Genomic DNA, 16,785 nt, shown 5'->3' with positions numbered 1-16,785 from the left:
GATGAATGTTCATTAAATAGGCAAGATCCTCTAAGCTCTTTGCAAACAAATAAAGCTATAGATTCATTAAACAACTCAGGTTACTCTGTTGTTGTTTTTTTAAAACACACATACAACAACAGGAACAGGAACATTAAGAATAGTATCTCACATTTAAGACCAAGACTCCCTGGGTTGTGAGTGAGCTTTTAAGTTACTCAGAATCTTTTATCAGACGGTATGCTAAAAAGAAAAGCAAGATAATAAGATGAAAGCAAAAACCAGTTTGGGGTGGGATGGATTTGGCACTGCCTGCTGTTTGTTTCAAGTCTAAGATGCTGTTGGAGGAAGTTTGTGCAGATGAACAGGATCAAAATCATGCCTTACCAAGTTACGGTTAAGTTCAAAAACATGGGTGTCTTATGATTCCTATTCTTATTCTGTGTACCACAGTATTAAAAAATGGTTGAGTATTTCTCCATGATCCTAGTGCAGCCCAGTTATAGGCTTGTAAGGTCACAGGAAGGGGCAGTGCTGCCAATCAGGTAGAGAGGGGCAACTCCCTGGGGGTAGGGCCAGGACCTGATTGGCAGGCAACTGACCAATCAGACTGGCACAGTCTGGAGCCCCCAGAAGCAGCCAGACCAATGGGAATGCTGTATCAGGAACCTTAGAAGCGCCACTCTCTGCCTCACCTGCTCAGGAAGTCTAATTTCCCCTGGCAGTATTTGAACCAGTGCTCCTGGGAGTATGTCTGCAACCTTGTTTTAGTGTATCCACAACTTAACTGACTATCCCCTTTTCAATTAATGATGCCTTGTGGGAAAGAAAGAAAGAAAGAAAGAAAGAAAGAAAGAATTGAATTGCAGCCTCCTGTATATATTTATGTGGCTGTTTTGCAAACTGTACATGGTATCACATGAACCAGTAACTTCCCCAAGGTGTTGATGGCTGCTTTAACAGACAACACCACAGGGCTCCTTTGGCTGTGCTGCTGGTGGTTGCTGTGTAAGTTCTGTGTTTCTTGTCTGTTGTAGGTGTGGTAACTTGACAGACATGGCCACAGGGTGGCCTCTGTTGGTTAGTTGGCTCCCTCCATCCATGCCTGGCATAAGCAACACAGTCCCTAATTGGTGAGCATGTATGCTATCTTTACACAGCTTACTTTACTTTCTGGTGGTGGTGTTTTTCCTGATCTGCCTGTGCTGAGCATGCATTGGATTTGGCAGCCGTCCTGGTGTGGTATAGCTTTGGTCATAGAGTAATATGAATACTAGAGCTTAATTTCTGTCCTAGAACATGTAAATAACAGTACCGCTGAGTATGTGCAGAGAGTCTTGCTTCCTGGTTATGCCTAAACTGCTCCCAATATGAACGAGGGAAGCTGTCTTTTACTGGTCCACCTTGTTCAGCATCTTCCGCACTGACTGGTAGCAGCTCTGCAGAATTTCGGGAAGGGAATTTCTCCCAGCCCTACCTGGAGATGTCAGGGATTGAACCTGGGACTTTTTGCATGTAAAGAAGATGCTCTACCACTGAGCTACTGCTTTCCCCCAAGAATGGGGCATACTTTGCAAATACTTTGTTGAGCTAATGCAAAGGGGCCACTAGGATAGCAACAGGTTTGTTTTTGCCCAAGGGCTTTTTACCAGAAAGGGTAAATATGGATTAAACAGGCTGGTATTTTGATGCCAGGTATGTGTATGGGCGTTGCACTGTTCTTCTTCTTTTTTGTCTGCATGCAGAGCGCCGATTTCACGATAAACACCTGTCTAGAAGCCCTGGCACTTGTGCCCCAACAGCAGCAGCTCTGCACCTCCAGCTGGGCTCGCCCGCTCCCTTCGCAGCAAGGTGGGCCAACGCGAGCACCTCCCGCAAGACGAGCCGCTCTCTGCCCCCGCCCCCTCGTGCAAATCCAGCGCTCCTAATTGGTTCGGCTTGTGGCACGGGCGGGGCTCGGGGCGCCAGACGCGATATAAGGGAGCGAGCGAACAATGCGCCTCGATCCCGACTGGGTCGCTTTGGGGGGCGGGGAAGCGGGAAAAGCCGCGATTTCGGGAGCCGAACAGGCGAGCGAGCGCGCACAGAAAGGCTAAGCCACTAAACCAGGCGGCGGCACCGCCTTCTTAGTTGAAAGAGCCCGGCGCTTGCACTTTTCCCGGCGGAGGAGCGCGCGCTCAGGTGAGCTCCCGTCGCAGGTGGGACGCGGGCAAGCCATGGAGCTCGACCCGCCTCAGCTGCCTCAGGCGCCGCCGGCGCCGCCCTACTTCTACGACCACCACGAGTCGCCCGGCGACGACTTCCACCGCTCGAGCGCGCCCAGCGAGGACATCTGGAAGAAGTTCGAGCTACTGCCCAGTCCGCCGGCTTCGCCGCTGCCGCCGGGCCCCGCCGAGGACGCGGCCGCCGACTACCTGCTGGAGCCCGGCCGGCTACTGGGCAACCTGAGCGCCTTCGTCCTCCGCGACTGCATGTGGAGCGGCTTCTCAGCCCGCGAGCGCCTGGAGAAAGCCATGGGCGAGAAGCTGACCGCCAAGCCGCCCGCCCAGGGCCCGCCAGCCGCCGCCGCCCCCACCGCCGCCCAAGCGCCGCACGACGCCGCGCTAGGCGGGCTGTGCGTGGCCCCCGGCGCCGTCTTCGCCTGGCCCGCCGACTGCAAACTCCCGCCCTCCTCCGGCTCCGAGAGCCAAAGCGAATCGGGTAAGGCTGCCCTCCGGGCCGGGGAGCGGGGCGGCGGACCGCACCGCACGGCACCCCCCAGGGGCACCCAGTCCTGCAGCTCTGGCTGGGCGCCGAAAGTTTCTCTCCCGGGACAAAAGGCTCCTCTCGCTCTTAATTTCCCGTGGCGCCCCTTGGACTGCGCCCCCTGTCTTCCCAGGTCTCCGTGCAGAATTCTGCAGTCCCCTTGGAGGGATCTTTTATTGCAAAATCCTCCGAGCTCTTGCATTTACTTGCCCCCCTCCCGCCCCACTTCTTCACCAGAGGTTCTACTTTCAGGGGGAAGTGTGCATTATCGTCCCGGCCCAGCTTCCCAAGGCTGCTGCTGGGACTTGCATAACGTGGTGAGCCCAACCCATCTGTCTTGCTTCCTCCTCCAACCTCTCCCAATTTAGCACCCTTCAGCACAGCCGGCGGGGGAGGGGGGTGCCTGCCGCAGGACCGAAAAGAGAAGAAAAGGCGCCACTTGCACAACTCCCTCCACCACTCCAGGAGGTTGGGTGGGGGGACCCAAGAGACAGAGCATTTCTTTGAGAGGTTGCATTTCAGCAGGACAGGCTTCTCCAGAGTTTCCTGGTTCAGGTTGTAAACGCTGCCTATAAACCTGTGTTTATTGAAAAAGTTTGGCTTGGTTGGTGTTGCAGGCTTCTTATGCTTGTGGAGTTTGGAGGGTTGCCACAGTGGACCTGTGATGGACAAAGGCTCTGGAAGGATTTGACCTGGGAAATACAAGAATTGTCTTGCAAACCCCCCTCCTCCCACAAAATGTTGAATGCAGTCTCAGGTCAGGTTCTGCAGCCAAGGGGAACCAGCCATATTATGCATGTTATAAAAGTTTTGTTGCATAAGTGCCCACATCTATGCTTATGAGTGCATCAGTTGACATGTAACCACTACTTTGCTGAGTTTGCTACCCTAGATCAGGCATGCAGGGGCAGTGTGTGTGTGAATGGGATCACAGATCATAAAGACCACCTTTCTGTCTTTGAAGTGCTCTAGGATGTAGGAACATTAGGGCACAGAATCATAGAGTTGGGAGGGATCCAAAGAGTCATCTAGACCAACCCCTTGCAATGCAGGAATCAACATCAATGGGGAAGAACTGTAATTCTTTGGTAGAGCATCACCTTTGTATGGAGAAGATTTGAAATTCGATCTCTGGCATCTCCAAGTAGAAATGAGAACCATCCTTTCAAATCCTAGTAAGCTGTTGCAAGTCAGTATAGAATCTAGACAATATACTAACTTGGTACAGTATAAGGTAGCTTCCTATGCAGGATTGAACTACTCACAGCTAGAAGCCTGCCTCTGCCTTTTCAAGTCTCTAAGGAAGGAAATTTCACAACCTCTTCCTTCTCCCCCGGCCCAATTTGTTTGGCTAATCTGATCTCGATGCTTTTAAATCTTAAGTTTTAAAAATGCTTTCATTCCGTTTGGATTGATGTACCTCGCTTGCACATCCAGTCCTCATTTGTAGGCAGACCAAAGAATAATACCAGGGGTTTCTGTACACACCAACATATTTAGGGGGCAATCTTCTTTGTGAGCCTCTAGCAACCTTTGTCAACCTGGTCGCCCCCCCCCCCCCCGGCAAACTCTCACCTGCTTCAGGTTGTTTGGACTGCAACTCCCAACCGCCCCAACTAGAACACCACATGAATATTGTGTTCAGGGTTAACATTGCTATAAATAAACTTGTGGCATGTGTTATCCCTTGAATAACTGTCATAGCCTTGAAATGGGCACACTTTCTAATACTCTGGCCTTGTTGTTAATCCTTGTAGGGCTGAGTCACTGGGTAAGCAGTGACTGCTTATATGACTCACTACAGAGCTTGAATAGGGCTTGGGTTGAGAAACAAATTGGGTATAAGATTTAATTACATTAGGAGAAGCAGGTCTTAATCTCAATTAGCAGAAGGGGCGGGGAATGTTATTGATTTATTTAATTGTGCTTGCCCTTGCTGACCTGGACTTTTCACCCCCATCAGCATCTAGGCTCCTCCTTCAAATGCTGGTTTTTTTTTTCCAGCCAGTCACATGATTCCTGGGACAAAAAGCAACAGATGCAAGTGTTTGTGTGTGTGCACTCTCAATAGCTTACTATGCCAATGAGAGAAGGAGGGTAGGTAACAGCAGTGTTTCAAGCACTGCTATTGGCTGATTGCCAGGATGCTTGGAGAAGGTTGTTCTCACTGAGTCACTTTTTTTTTTTTTTTAATGGGAAAGTGCTGATTGTTTGCCCAATGCAAGTTTTAGAAGGAGAGCACTTAAAAATGCAAAGCAAGTGGGGGGAAGGCAAAATGGGGGCATAGCTGGCCTGTGTTCTTTATTTATAAATTAATGGAGGCAGAAACAAGGCTTAAACAATGCAATTGGGGGCACCAGATAGTGTGCACTGTGGATGAGAACTTATGTGGAGGGCTGGGAGGGTGTGGGGCACAAGCCCTGCTGAAACTGAGCCTGCTGCAGGAGGCCTTTCCCTGTCTATAGAATTAAGCAGTGCGGACTGTATGCTCTGCTGCTACCAGTGTCTGGCTGTGATTCTCCATTTTTCATGGACTTTAATGGCTTGGAACCTCTGGCACAGAAATGGGGTAAAACAACACTGCTGACTTCCGCTATGCCATTCTTCCCCAGCCTCGTGCTCTGCAGGTCTTTTGGACTACAACTCCCATCAGTGCAGGCATGCCAACTCTAGGGGGCCAAGGTGTCTCATTATTGGTTGGAAGGAAGCCAGTTGCACATCTCAGCTTCAGTGGCTGGCTTCTGCAGACGACAGTCTTGCATGTGTGACATCACACAAGCACAATGCGCGTCTGCACCCTCAATCTTGGGTGTGGCTGTGTGTGTGAGCAACTTGGTGCTTCTGCATCAGTGCTGGCTATCGTGAGCTGACTTGATAGAAGCAGTGAATTCCTTCCCCCCATGTTTCTGAAGAGTATTAAATTTTTTGCACCATTCCCCATTTATGACATGAGGTGATTTTCTTCTGCATATGAAGGTGCTTAAACTTTTGAAAAAGGAGGGCAAGAGTATCTTGCACTCTCCTGGGGGCCTCGTGGTAGCGAGCTGTCACAGAACCTTAAGAATGGTTTTTAGACACGTGTCCCACAGAAAACTGTCTATGTGCCTTGTTTCCTGAGAGCAAGCAAGAAGACCCTTAGTAGGTGACATGTGAAATGCTGGAGACATGCTTTGAATGACTCCAACTCTTAAGTAGGCATGACGCCATCTTCTGTGTAACTTGAAATCATTTTCATTGTGTATTTCTGTGAAAAATGTGCCTCCTGTAGTTTTCTCCACAAGGGCCCTTGGTCAGTTTCTAGGAAACATTGTCTATGTGCAACCTGTCACAGGCTGTCTTAGGCATACAAGTTCCATTGTCCTTAGCAGAACTTAATTCCAGCCAACACAGATAGGGAGAAGCTTTCCTCTGAAAGCTGTTGCTGCAGTAAACCAGATGGCTGATTTCTTGCTCATGCAGACTAGCGGGACTTCGCTTTGTGAGTTCAGAACCGATCTCTTTGTTTTCTACTGTGATAACCTTTCCCCTTAAACTTCTTTCTTTAAAAAACTCTGACCACTTTGTCTGAAGGCTGTATAACTTGAATCTTTTGAAAGTCACTCAAGCCTTCTGTGCAAAGGCCTTTAAAGGACCTTCTCTTCCCACCCCCTTCCTGTATACTGGATGGGGGGGGGGGTGCCGAGATCTTTTCTGTGCATCTCTGGCTAAGTGGGGAGGGCTGCCCACTGTGTGTGTTGGGGAGGTTGTTTGTGCAGGGGAATGGAACCCTTTGAACAGGATTTACTACTTCTGAAAAGTAGCAAATCCCTCCTGAAGTGTGAAGCTGTAGGGGCAAAGGCCATCTCTCCCCATTCCCTGCTTCATTTACAATTCCAATGGGCAATGAAAGAGCCTTGGGGGGTGGAGGGTGGGGGAGAGATAGAGCTTTAGCAGTAAACTTTGTTCCAGGCCAATGGTGACTATTGCCCCCAGTCTTTTTAATTGGGGATGGGGAGCATAGGAATGCCTTGATGATGGCCTGGCCTTTTGTCCCTTACAATTGCCTTTGGGAAAGCCACCCCCTCCCCTCCCCTCCAGGGACACAAAGACAAAAAACCTCCATTCCATTGCAATTGTTAACAGACCCTTGGGGACAGAAATGTTCATCCCTCCCCAGAATGAAGCTCCCAGTACCACAGGATTCCTGCAGGAATTACATTTGCTCAGGACTTTGCAATAGCACCAAGTCAGACTGCTTGAGAGAAGGTAGATCAGACCGCTCATCCTTTCAGTAAATGCTAAAGGTTAAGAATCTAGTCTTTGCCCTCAAAATAAAGCAGCTTACAGGGTGAGATTTGAATCTGGAACCATGCCCAACACTTTATGGAGTGGGCAATAAGTACATTAGGATGCTCTAGTAGTAGATTGGGAAGGAGTTTTCAGTTTGCCTTTTAAAAAAAAGAAACAAATGAAAACCTTCTGGTTGGCCATGAGCTAATGACTTATCTTTCATCTTGGGTGTTCTTCATATGAAAATGAGCACTACTTGGTGGATTTTGATGTGGTGTTTAGAGCTCTGTTTACCAGTTTCTGAGTTGTGTAGCTTCACTGTTAATTTAAAAGCATACTTATTCTGCTCTTTAGGCAAAAAGATAAATGAAAACAAGGAGGGGAAAAGAAAACAAGTCAACTTGATAATCAGTTCTTAAAGTTAGTTTTCATCTGTATATATGGCTTATGAGGTGCAGAAGGAACCTGGCTCAGCAGGTGCATCTTAAATGACCCCTTTGCCCTGCACTTCACCTCCCCTGGCTTGTGCATCTTCCTAGTCCTTTCCTACTTCAGCCTCTGCTGTGTGTGGTAGCTTCAGGAAGCAAAAGAGATGAAGAGACCCACCTGTCCCCAGTTGGCCTCAGTGCTCAATAGTAAGACATCAGTAGACGGCCGCTTTGCTGATTCTGCAGAAACAGATTTCATAGCATCCCTGGAGCCAGGGATTAAAAGAAAGGTCGGGCTTTAGCTTGCCCTTTTGTTTTCAGTCCCCTCATCCCACCCCACCCCCGTCCACAACATTTGGTGCAGGTCCCCATCTCTTCTTCATCATTCTCCACTGATATTTGAGCAACCTTTGTCACCACCCTGTGTGTGTGTGCATGTGCAAGATCTCCATTTGGGATTCAGGAAGGAGGAAAAGTAGAGAGGCTTCAGTAGAAATCTTTAAGAAGTCTTTGATAGCTCAGGTCTGGGAAGGTGATGACTTGCCCCAAATGTGCTGCTCCTTCTGTGATGCAGCTGATGTTGGTTACTGCTTCCCAGATTCTTACTTGAAATGGAGCTGCATGGCTTTATGCTCCTGAACACCCGCTCCCCTCAAAATGCTTGGACCACCACCTTGTTACATCTTACAATGGCATAGAAAGGTTGGTTCCTTCGTTAGACACCTCATGCAGTTCTGTTTAGAATAAGGAACTGGGAATCGGTCCCAGACCCTTTGAGGAATCCAGTTCCACTTGATGTATAGAGCTGGCTTTGAAGCAAAGCAGATTGAGTCTAGTCAGTGAGGCTGCCTTGTAACCTCAGTACAGCTTGAATGTATGTATGCTGCCTTGATTTTTGTGGTGGTAAAAAAGTGGGCTGATAAAAAACTGGGCTATAGTTCCCATCATCCCTGTCCATTGGCCAAGCTGGCTGAGGCTGATGGAAGCTGTGGTACAAAACATCTGGGGGGCACCTGGTTGGCTGCATGAAACACCCTGGTGTGCTAACTTGTGTGTTACTGTCTGAAACAGCCTGTGGTGCTTGCCAAGGTTTAATGGGTTGTTCCCTCTTGTTTGTACACAGAAGGGGAAGAAATTGATGTGGTGACGGTTGAGAAGAGGCAGTCGCTGGGTGTGAGGAAGCCGGTCACCATCACTGTGCGGGCTGACCCCTTGGACCCTTGCATGAAACGTTTCCACATATCCATCCACCAGCAGCAGCACAATTACGCAGCCCGCTCACCACCCGAGGCTTGTTCCTGCACGGCTGCCTTGGAGAAAAGCAGTCAAGAGGAAGAGGAGGAGGAGGAGGAGGAAGAAGATGGTGGTGCACAGTCCCTGAGGCAAGTGGCAGAGCCTTCCTCTCTTGAACCTTTCCTCCTGAAATCCGGGAGCGCTCCCAGTTCGGACAGTGAAGACGTGACCAAGCGGAAAAACCACAACTACTTGGAGCGCAAGCGGCGCAACGACCTCCGCTCGCGTTTCCTGGCGCTGAGGGACCAGGTCCCTGGTCTCGCCACCTGCCCCAAAACCCCCAAAGTGGTGGTGTTGAGCAAAGCTTCAGAGTATCTGCAGTCACTACTCAAAGCAGAGCAGCAGATGGTTGCTGAGAAGAAGCTGCTAAAATTGCATCAGCTTCAGCTGTTGAAACGGATTTCGTACCTCAAGAGTGCGCATTAGCTGCCAGGAACTCCAAACTGCTTGCCAGCTTGATCTCTGCACTTTTTTGTGAGGAGGGGGGACCAAACAAAAACAAATTGGTTTGTTGACTTGCAGATCCCAGAATGCAATGCAGCTGGTGCACACAAATGGGGGCTTGTATTCCATACACTATTTTCCACCCTGGTCTTCTCTCTTAGCCAGTTATGGGTGCTGGAGAATCTCCTAAGCTGTGCAGGAGTGATGATGATCAGGGCAGTTTGAGCGGGGTTTAGCTACTCAGACTTCAGCTTCTATAGCAAAATGCTGACTTCTTCACAGGCTGAATGAACCTCCATTCCAGTTGGGATCAACAGAAGCCTGAGTGCTTCTCTGGAAAAGCATCTTGTGGAATGCTTCACAATACTTTCTGACAGAGGGGCCTGAGTCAACATTTCTAAAGCTGGGGCAAAGATGGACCCTTCAGTTGTCTCTCTCAAGAGGCTTCTTCTGTTTCCCCCAGTCAAAGTTGGATTGTAAACACTGGCTATGGATAGTTCTACATACCCTCTTTTCTCCCCAGGCTCTGCTTCTTGCCACTGGCATTTAAGAAGACAGATATCTTGTGCAATTTGTTTCTTTTTTTACAATGGTCCTACGCAATAGACTTTTTCCCACCCCCAAGCACACTCCCCCGCCCTATTTTCCAATGCTGTGTAGGATTGACAGCTCTCTTCCCTTCTTGGAATTTATTATGGGTGAATTTTTAAATGTCACCACCTCTGATGTCCTGGCTAGGGCTTATGGGAGTTGTAGTCCAAAACATCTGGAGGGTACCAGGTGGAGAATGTCACATTATGTGAAGTTATTTCGCAGCTGACACTTGAAGACAGCTTAAATCTGGCAATTGCTTGAGATCTACAGCTAGATTACCCCTCAGGCTAAGATCAGTGCCTTTCACACTTGAGGTGGAAAAAAATATTGGGCAGATCTACACCATACACTTAAAACACATGACTTCCCCCACCGAATCCCCAAAGAATCCTGGCATCTGTAGTTTCTCACAGAGCCAGAATTCCCAGCACCCTCAACAAACTAAAGTTCCCAGGATTCTTTGGGTGAAAACATGTGCTTTAAAATGTATGGTGTGATTCTGCCCTTAATGGCATCAGCATAATAGACCCCAAAGTGGATTGATTTCAATGGGATTAATCCAGGTGAACTTCTAATCAGTTGTGTCCAGTGATGATGCTGTCTTGCTGTGTCAACCTTGAATCTGCCCTTCGGGGTAATTCCTCTTTCTGAGATGGAGGGGTGCACAACCTTCTCTCAAGAACTGTTAGAGGCTTTATGTGTGCATTTAAGACATTCTCCTCCCCCCCAACTGTTCCTTCACTGGAAATGCACTGAGATCACCTTGGATTTCATTTACCTCATACTTATTTTTCCACTTGGGCAATGCAGCTTCTTGTCTTTGGTTTTGTATATCCTAGAATCCATTGTTGTGACTGCCTGATTCTTTATACTGGATGGCTTTTTTTAAGATATACTATTTTTATACTTTTTTTTTAGAAATTATTTTGTAAAATACTTGTTCTTTCTTTCCTCCCAGCTTTTCAAAGATAAAACAGTGGGTAGAGGGCTCTCAGTACTGCTTTTGTAGATGAGATCGTTCAAACTGAGATTCAGCAGGAAAAAAATACTTCTGTTTTGACTAGAAAATGATTTCATAAGTCAGGGGTCTGGTCCCAAGTTTCAAGCACCAATAATGAGACTTATTAGACATCTTAAGGGTGTTTTGGTAGAGTGGGTGGGTAAGGGAGTCCCTAGATGGGAACATTGTAATTTCAACTGCCCCCTATAGAGAAGTTTTCTACTGAAGGTGTCCTACTGATTCTTAAGACTAAGAGAAGCCTTTCCCCCTCCACCTTTCCTTTCTCTGGAAATAAAAGGGCTGCATGAATATATTTTGGGGGAAATGTGCAGTGTGGCGTTAATTGATGTTTACTCACAGCTAGGTTCCACTGTGTCGCCCCCAGGAAAGGGAGCACCTCAGTCCCATGCATAAAGAGAAAGAAAGCAATGATAATGTGGTGATGTGTTTTTTGCTCTGGTTTTGCCAGGTCCTTAACAGCTTTTGTTGAGCTGGCTGGGGCTACCCCCCTCTCCCTCCTTCCCTTTTATGCAGATCCCTCCCACCCATCCTCCTTTGTCTCTTGGGTAGGGAGAGGCCAGAGCTGGAGGTGATGGATGACCGTTTATCTTGGCTTGCACACAGTTTGGTGGGCGCAGACTGGTCTCCCACAATGCATTGGGGACTCCTTCAGGCGTTCTTTGACTGGCCCGCTGGAGCCTCAACGCTGGGTGGTCAGACTTAGCACTTTCTTTGTTACCTCGCACTTCTTAAATAAACGGAATCTCAAAAAGGACAGGCTGAGTCTGCTTTTTCCCACTCCCTTTTTGAGCCAAGGGATATATTTGAGACCCTTATCTGCAAAGATAAATCAGTCTTCATGTTTGTAATTTAGTTGAATGCATGTTCGTTTAGTTATGTAGAGGAGGGGAAGAGGAGAAAGTTTGGACAATATCCTGGAAAAAGGGAACCAAGGGAGCATGGTTTTGGCATGTGCTCCGAAGGAAGAGCATGGGAAACTGAGAAGTAGGAGAGCTGTCATAGCCCACAGCTGAATCAACCCATCCACATGCAGCTAATAAGAGAGTGTAGGCAGGAATTCTTTCTCTGCTGCTCTTGATGTGTGGAGATTCTTTTATGTTTATATAGGACCTGGGGGGATTTTACAGTATTCTGTAGGCTTATGATGATCCTGGGATAAGAAAAAGACATAAATGGAAGACAATATTTCAGCAGCAGTAGTAGAAAATGTAAAAAGCTGTGTATTTGAGGTGATTAACTGCATTTGCACATCATCTTTCCTCTGCTTGGAGATGGACCAGACCCTCTCTGAAGCACTGAGCCCACCTTCTCACCTGTCTGAAAGTCCTGCCCCTGCTTTCATTTCCCTCTTATTGGCTGCACATTTCCATATTCAGCAGTGTAGCTGAAAGATCTTTTTGTAGGAATTAATGCACCCTAAATCTTTTGGCCCCCCTTAGAGTTGGATTCAGTTCTCTGCAGCAAGCATTCCTTTCTGTGTCTGCCTGCCACTGGGAGCCATCAAAAGTGGAGGCAATGTATCAGCAGAGCCCCTCAGGAATCCTGGCAAAACAGACTTCCTGCCTCTGTAGCAGGTTGGGCTAGATGAACTTTGGGATGCTTTCAGCTCTGATTCTGTCAGAGCCATCCTAGTTCTGCTTAGCTCAACAACCTCTAATAAAAAAGAAAAACCCATCCCTATCAGAGGCAGGCTCTTTCACGGAGAATCTGCTTGCACCATTAGGAAGTTCATCCTTGTGTTTAGTCTACACAGTATTCCTCTACCAGTTCAGGTCCTATCATTGGAACTAACAGATGGTGACAATTTGTTTCTATATGACAGCCACCTTCACAGTTTTGAAAGGCTCTCCTGTCACATCTTTACTTTAGACTTCACCTACCCACTTCCTTCAACATTTCCTCACAGGACCGTCTCCAGGCCTCTCACCATCTTTGTTGATATTTGCTGGACACATTTCACGTTGCTGATATCCTCAAACCATTGTGTCCAGGCAAAAAAGAGTGGCTAACCAGGTGACCTGGAATCATAGCAGTCTTTAAATAGCTGTTCTTGAAAAGAAAATATGGTAACATAAGAGGACTTTTACTTGGGGGGTTGTTTTTAAACAAGGCAAAAGGGCCTAAGAACATTTGGGTTTTACTCATCTCTCACCACAATGCATTAAAAAGCAAGTTTTCTTCCCCTCATTCTGAGAAGTTTTAGAACAAGCTGAACGGGTCGCACTTCTAGAACAGCAGCTATACCAGTTGTTGTACTAAAGGAAAATCCTCTCTGCATATGTAATTTGAGAATGGACCTGTCTAGGATTGAGCATTCCAATCTGAGGTGCCAGGATGGAAGGGTCTTTGGGCTGTATCCCACTAAGTCCTCTGTAGAGTAGATCCATTGAAATAAATGGATTTGAGTCATGTTCATTATCTTCAGTGACTCTACTCTGAGTAGGAGTAGCATTAACTACAACCCTTCATGCCTGGCTCATTAAACTACACCCCTGCCCTCTCCTGGCATTTGGCCCTCAATCCTGAGGGAAGGTGGCCCTCGGCATGAAAACATTGCCTACCCTTGCAGTAGATGATGACTAAGCACTTTAGGAAAATCAAAGCATGAATCCTCCACAAGCAGATGGGAAAAGGTTTCTCTTTTATTGGGATTAAGGAGAGGCTGGGGCATGTCTGAGTCCCATTGCAAAATCAGGTATGTAGGTCAGGTGCCTCAGGACTTCAGTAGCTCTGTGGCTTCTAAAAATAGGCACCGCTGATGAAGCAGGCTTATTAATAAGTGCTTTACAATTCTGTTTGCTCTCAGTGTGAGGTAGATTACTGATATTCCCATTTTACAGATGGTGTATTGGGTAGGAGGTTGTGATTTACCTGAGCCTCCCAGTGGCAGAGCTGGAATTTGGATCAAGGTCCAAAACAAAATGAAATGTCTTATTAATGAAGTCTGACAATTCATTTTTCAATGGCACAATAAATGTTCATGCTAATATGTTGCATGGTGACTGCTAACTATAAATTATCTCAGTAGCATGAATTGCACCTTGGGACCTATGAAGTACAAAGATGCCTTGCACCAAGTTAGGCTGGCCAACTGAACACTATGTTGCTGGCTCTGGTTAGCAGCTCATAAACTGAACATGCTGGGAACTGAACCTGAGACCTTCTGCATGTAAACCACATGTATAACTGAGCAAAAGAACCTTAAACATCCAGCTCTCTTTTGTCATGGGCGTGTGTGGGTTTTCAGCTTCCTTATTGGAAGAAGAGAGCAACAGGATTCTCATGAAATGAAGTCTCTTAAAGTGGAGCTTTATTTGCAGGGTTTCTTCCTGCCTTTACATGCCAAAGTGGAGCACTTAAGGCTGCCAAACATGATGAAATAAAACCACACCTCTACTCGTAACCAAAAAAGCACCATAATTCCAAAGGGAGGAAACTATAGATGGGTAGCCCTGCTAGGATCCTACCTAGCAGTCTTCACATGACAGGGTGGTAGTGTTGGATGTTGGAAGAAGACACCTCTATGTGGCAGGGAGGGAGAAAATGGCTTTACGTTGATCAGCCATTGGTAGGTGATCTAGTCAGGTGTTGACCCTTCTGACTGTCAGCTTCCTAAGCTCTGGGGAAGAGGCAGGGTAGTGTTAAAAGTGTCAGACATGGTTAGACACCCAAGACTGCCATGAGCCCCCCCCCCCTTGCCATTGTAACCAGCTTTTTCACCTGCCTCTTGCTTGCTTTAACCCAGAAGGGATGCACAAGCAAACAGGAGTGATGGTGAGGAAGAGGAGCTGCCAATACTTGCTCGCTCATTGATTCTAGCAAGCAGATTAAAAGCATGTATGCGGCAGATGCCACAATGGCGAGGGGCAGTAGAGGGATCCTTCCCAAGGGCCTCCCAAAACCTGGAGCCAGCACTGGGCACTGAAAGCTGGCTTATACCAAGCTGGGCCATTGAGTTCAGTGTTGTCTACACAGTGGCCATCCAGATGTTTCAAGGATGTTGGGGATGGTTGATAAACTCTGGAAGGCTGCAGGCTTCCTGTCCTTGGTCAACAATCTCCAGTGTTTCAGAAGGGACATTCTCAACCCTACCTGGAGATGTTGGGTACTGAAGTTGGGGTCTTCTGCATGCAAAACAGGTAGCCTACCAATGAGATATAGTTCATTTTCTCAGTCCAGGTACCTGCCTTCCTAAAGTTTAACTGGACACACCAGTGAGGATTGAACCTGGGAACTTTTGTGTGCCAAACCTATGCTCTACAAGGTAGTCTTTGAACCTCTTTTGTTTTGACTTCAAAGTGTAACCAGACCAGAAACCAATTTTTAAAAATCTAGCACAGATCTTCCTTATTATACTACCCCAAACATACTGCATGTGTAGGCATATACACATAAACAAAGAAAGCCTGGTTCAAAGTCTTCCTCTAACATCTTGAATGATTTTTCAGAAAGCATTGTTACTTATTTTCAGACAGCAGCGTTATTTATTTTGGACACATGGGTGAGTAAAACTTCATGCATTTTTCATATCGCCTTGCATAAAGGGTGACGGGGAGGTGGGTTCGTGCCTGGGTTAGTAAATTATTGTGTCAGTTTGACTGAGGCTGCTCTAATCCCATCTCTGCCAATGAGCTCTTCTGCTTTTGAAAAGGGATCCTTGCTCTCCCTCTGTTGCCATGGCAAGAGATGTGTGTTGCTAGGAGAAGAGCAGTCGCCTCCTCCCTCTGTTGTCATGGCAGAAAATCACAGAACCCCTTCTGTTACCCTGACGATAGCCTCCATCACCCTGGCAACTGTCTCCCTATCCTTTTTTTCTTCCTGACTCTGTTGCTACAGTAACAATTCCTTTTTCCCTGTCTTTGGTCACAAGTTCATCTCTTTATGCTTCTGCAGAGCTTCTGCTTCCCACCCAGTACCAATGTTAGATCCCCCACCTTCCAATCTGGTTGCTATGGTAATATTCCCTCCCTCAACCTTCATTTTCATCACCTTGCATGTGGCTATAAGCCCTCATCATAGACGTGACTAAAAAGAACCTTTTGGGTTTAATGCCGGGATGGGAAGCCTTTTGTTATCATTGATTTATTTGATTTACTGATATCTCACCTTCCCTCCAAGGAACTCAAGGTGGTATGCATGATTTCTCCCAGTCCCCATTTTATCCTCACAACAAACCTTTGAGGTAGGTTAGGCTGAAAGTGAGTGACTGTTCCAATATCATGCAACAAGCTTCATGGCTGAGTGGGGATCCAAACTCTGGGCCCCCGGATCACAGTCCAAGACTCTTAACCACTATCAAGGTTTCCCAAACTTGAGTCTCCAGCTCTTTGGGCTACAATTCCTATCATCCATGACCACTGGTCCTGCTAGCTAGGGATGATGGGAGTTGTAGTCCCCAAAACAGCTGGAGACCCAAGTTTGAGAAACCCTGCACATCAAAGCTGTGGCCCTCCAGATGTTTTTGGATGACAGCTCCCCCCCAGAGGGCCACAGATTCCTCATCCCTGGCTTAGCATATTGTTATGAGCTTTTCATATCCACTCAAGTGCCAAAATGCTGGGAAATCACAGGTTTTAAGGGCCACAGCCTTAACAGGCACATTATTTAGACAATATAGGTAAGGTTCCCTATCCTGCGATTTGTTCCAGCTTCACCTCTGCATGCCTGTCCATGGCACAGTTGGACCGAGCCCAGATTTGCTTGTTCATCGGAACAGACAAATGGAGTCCATGCAACTGAAGCCATCGTTCAACAGGAGGTGCCATTCTATGTTACAAATAGCCAACTGGCAACCAATAACATCTGTAGAGAATGATAAAGAGTTTAAGGGTGTCCTGAAGCTCACCCAGCCCACCCCCTGCTCAGAGCAGGATACTGTGGTCACAGTGAATCCTTCCTTTGCAAAGGGTGTTAGCTCCCCCCCAACCCCCATTAATGCATCTGAGAGGAGAGCCGGTGTGGATTGATGGTTAGCGTGTCAGGATAGGACTTGGGAGATCAGGGCTCAAATCC

The 16,785-nt window shown here is 47.3% G+C and overlaps 1 protein-coding gene and 1 long non-coding RNA gene across 2 annotated transcripts; one reads left to right on the top strand and one right to left on the bottom strand.

Annotated features, from left to right (window-relative positions):
• The first annotated feature begins 1,980 nt into the window (after window positions 1–1,980).
• On the top strand, window positions 1,981–11,524 carry MYCL (MYCL proto-oncogene, bHLH transcription factor). Its single transcript, XM_083453150.1, has 2 exons — window positions 1,981–2,679; window positions 8,545–11,524. Exons 1-2 carry the CDS (start codon window positions 2,196–2,198, stop codon window positions 9,138–9,140), a joined length of 1,080 nt encoding a protein of 359 aa, XP_083309276.1. The 5' UTR covers window positions 1,981–2,195; the 3' UTR covers window positions 9,141–11,524.
• LOC310683345 lies at window positions 9,193–16,245 on the bottom strand. The gene is made up of 2 exons (XR_014514383.1): window positions 12,861–16,245; window positions 9,193–12,636 (listed from the first exon to the last, which is right to left on the bottom strand). It is a non-coding gene; the product is annotated as an uncharacterized lncRNA (long non-coding RNA).
• Between the last annotated feature and the right edge of the window lie 540 nt (window positions 16,246–16,785).

The sequence above is a fragment of the Podarcis tiliguerta genome (assembly GCF_965153285.1).
Source record: "Podarcis tiliguerta genome assembly, chromosome: 8".
NCBI classification, from domain to species: Eukaryota; Metazoa; Chordata; class Lepidosauria; order Squamata; family Lacertidae; genus Podarcis; species Podarcis tiliguerta.
This window is presented reverse-complemented; position numbering and strand designations above follow the sequence as displayed.

What these genes read in the sequence shown, in the direction of transcription:
- MYCL (XM_083453150.1), top strand. Translation starts at nt 2,196, where the DNA reads ATGGAGCTCGACCCGCCTCAGCTGCCTCAGGCGCCGCCGGCGCCGCCC. An exon ending in CGAGAGCCAAAGCGAATCGG is followed by an intron (nt 2,680 to 8,544) that starts GTAAGGCTGCCC and finishes GTTTGTACACAG; the next exon opens with AAGGGGAAGAAATTGATGTG.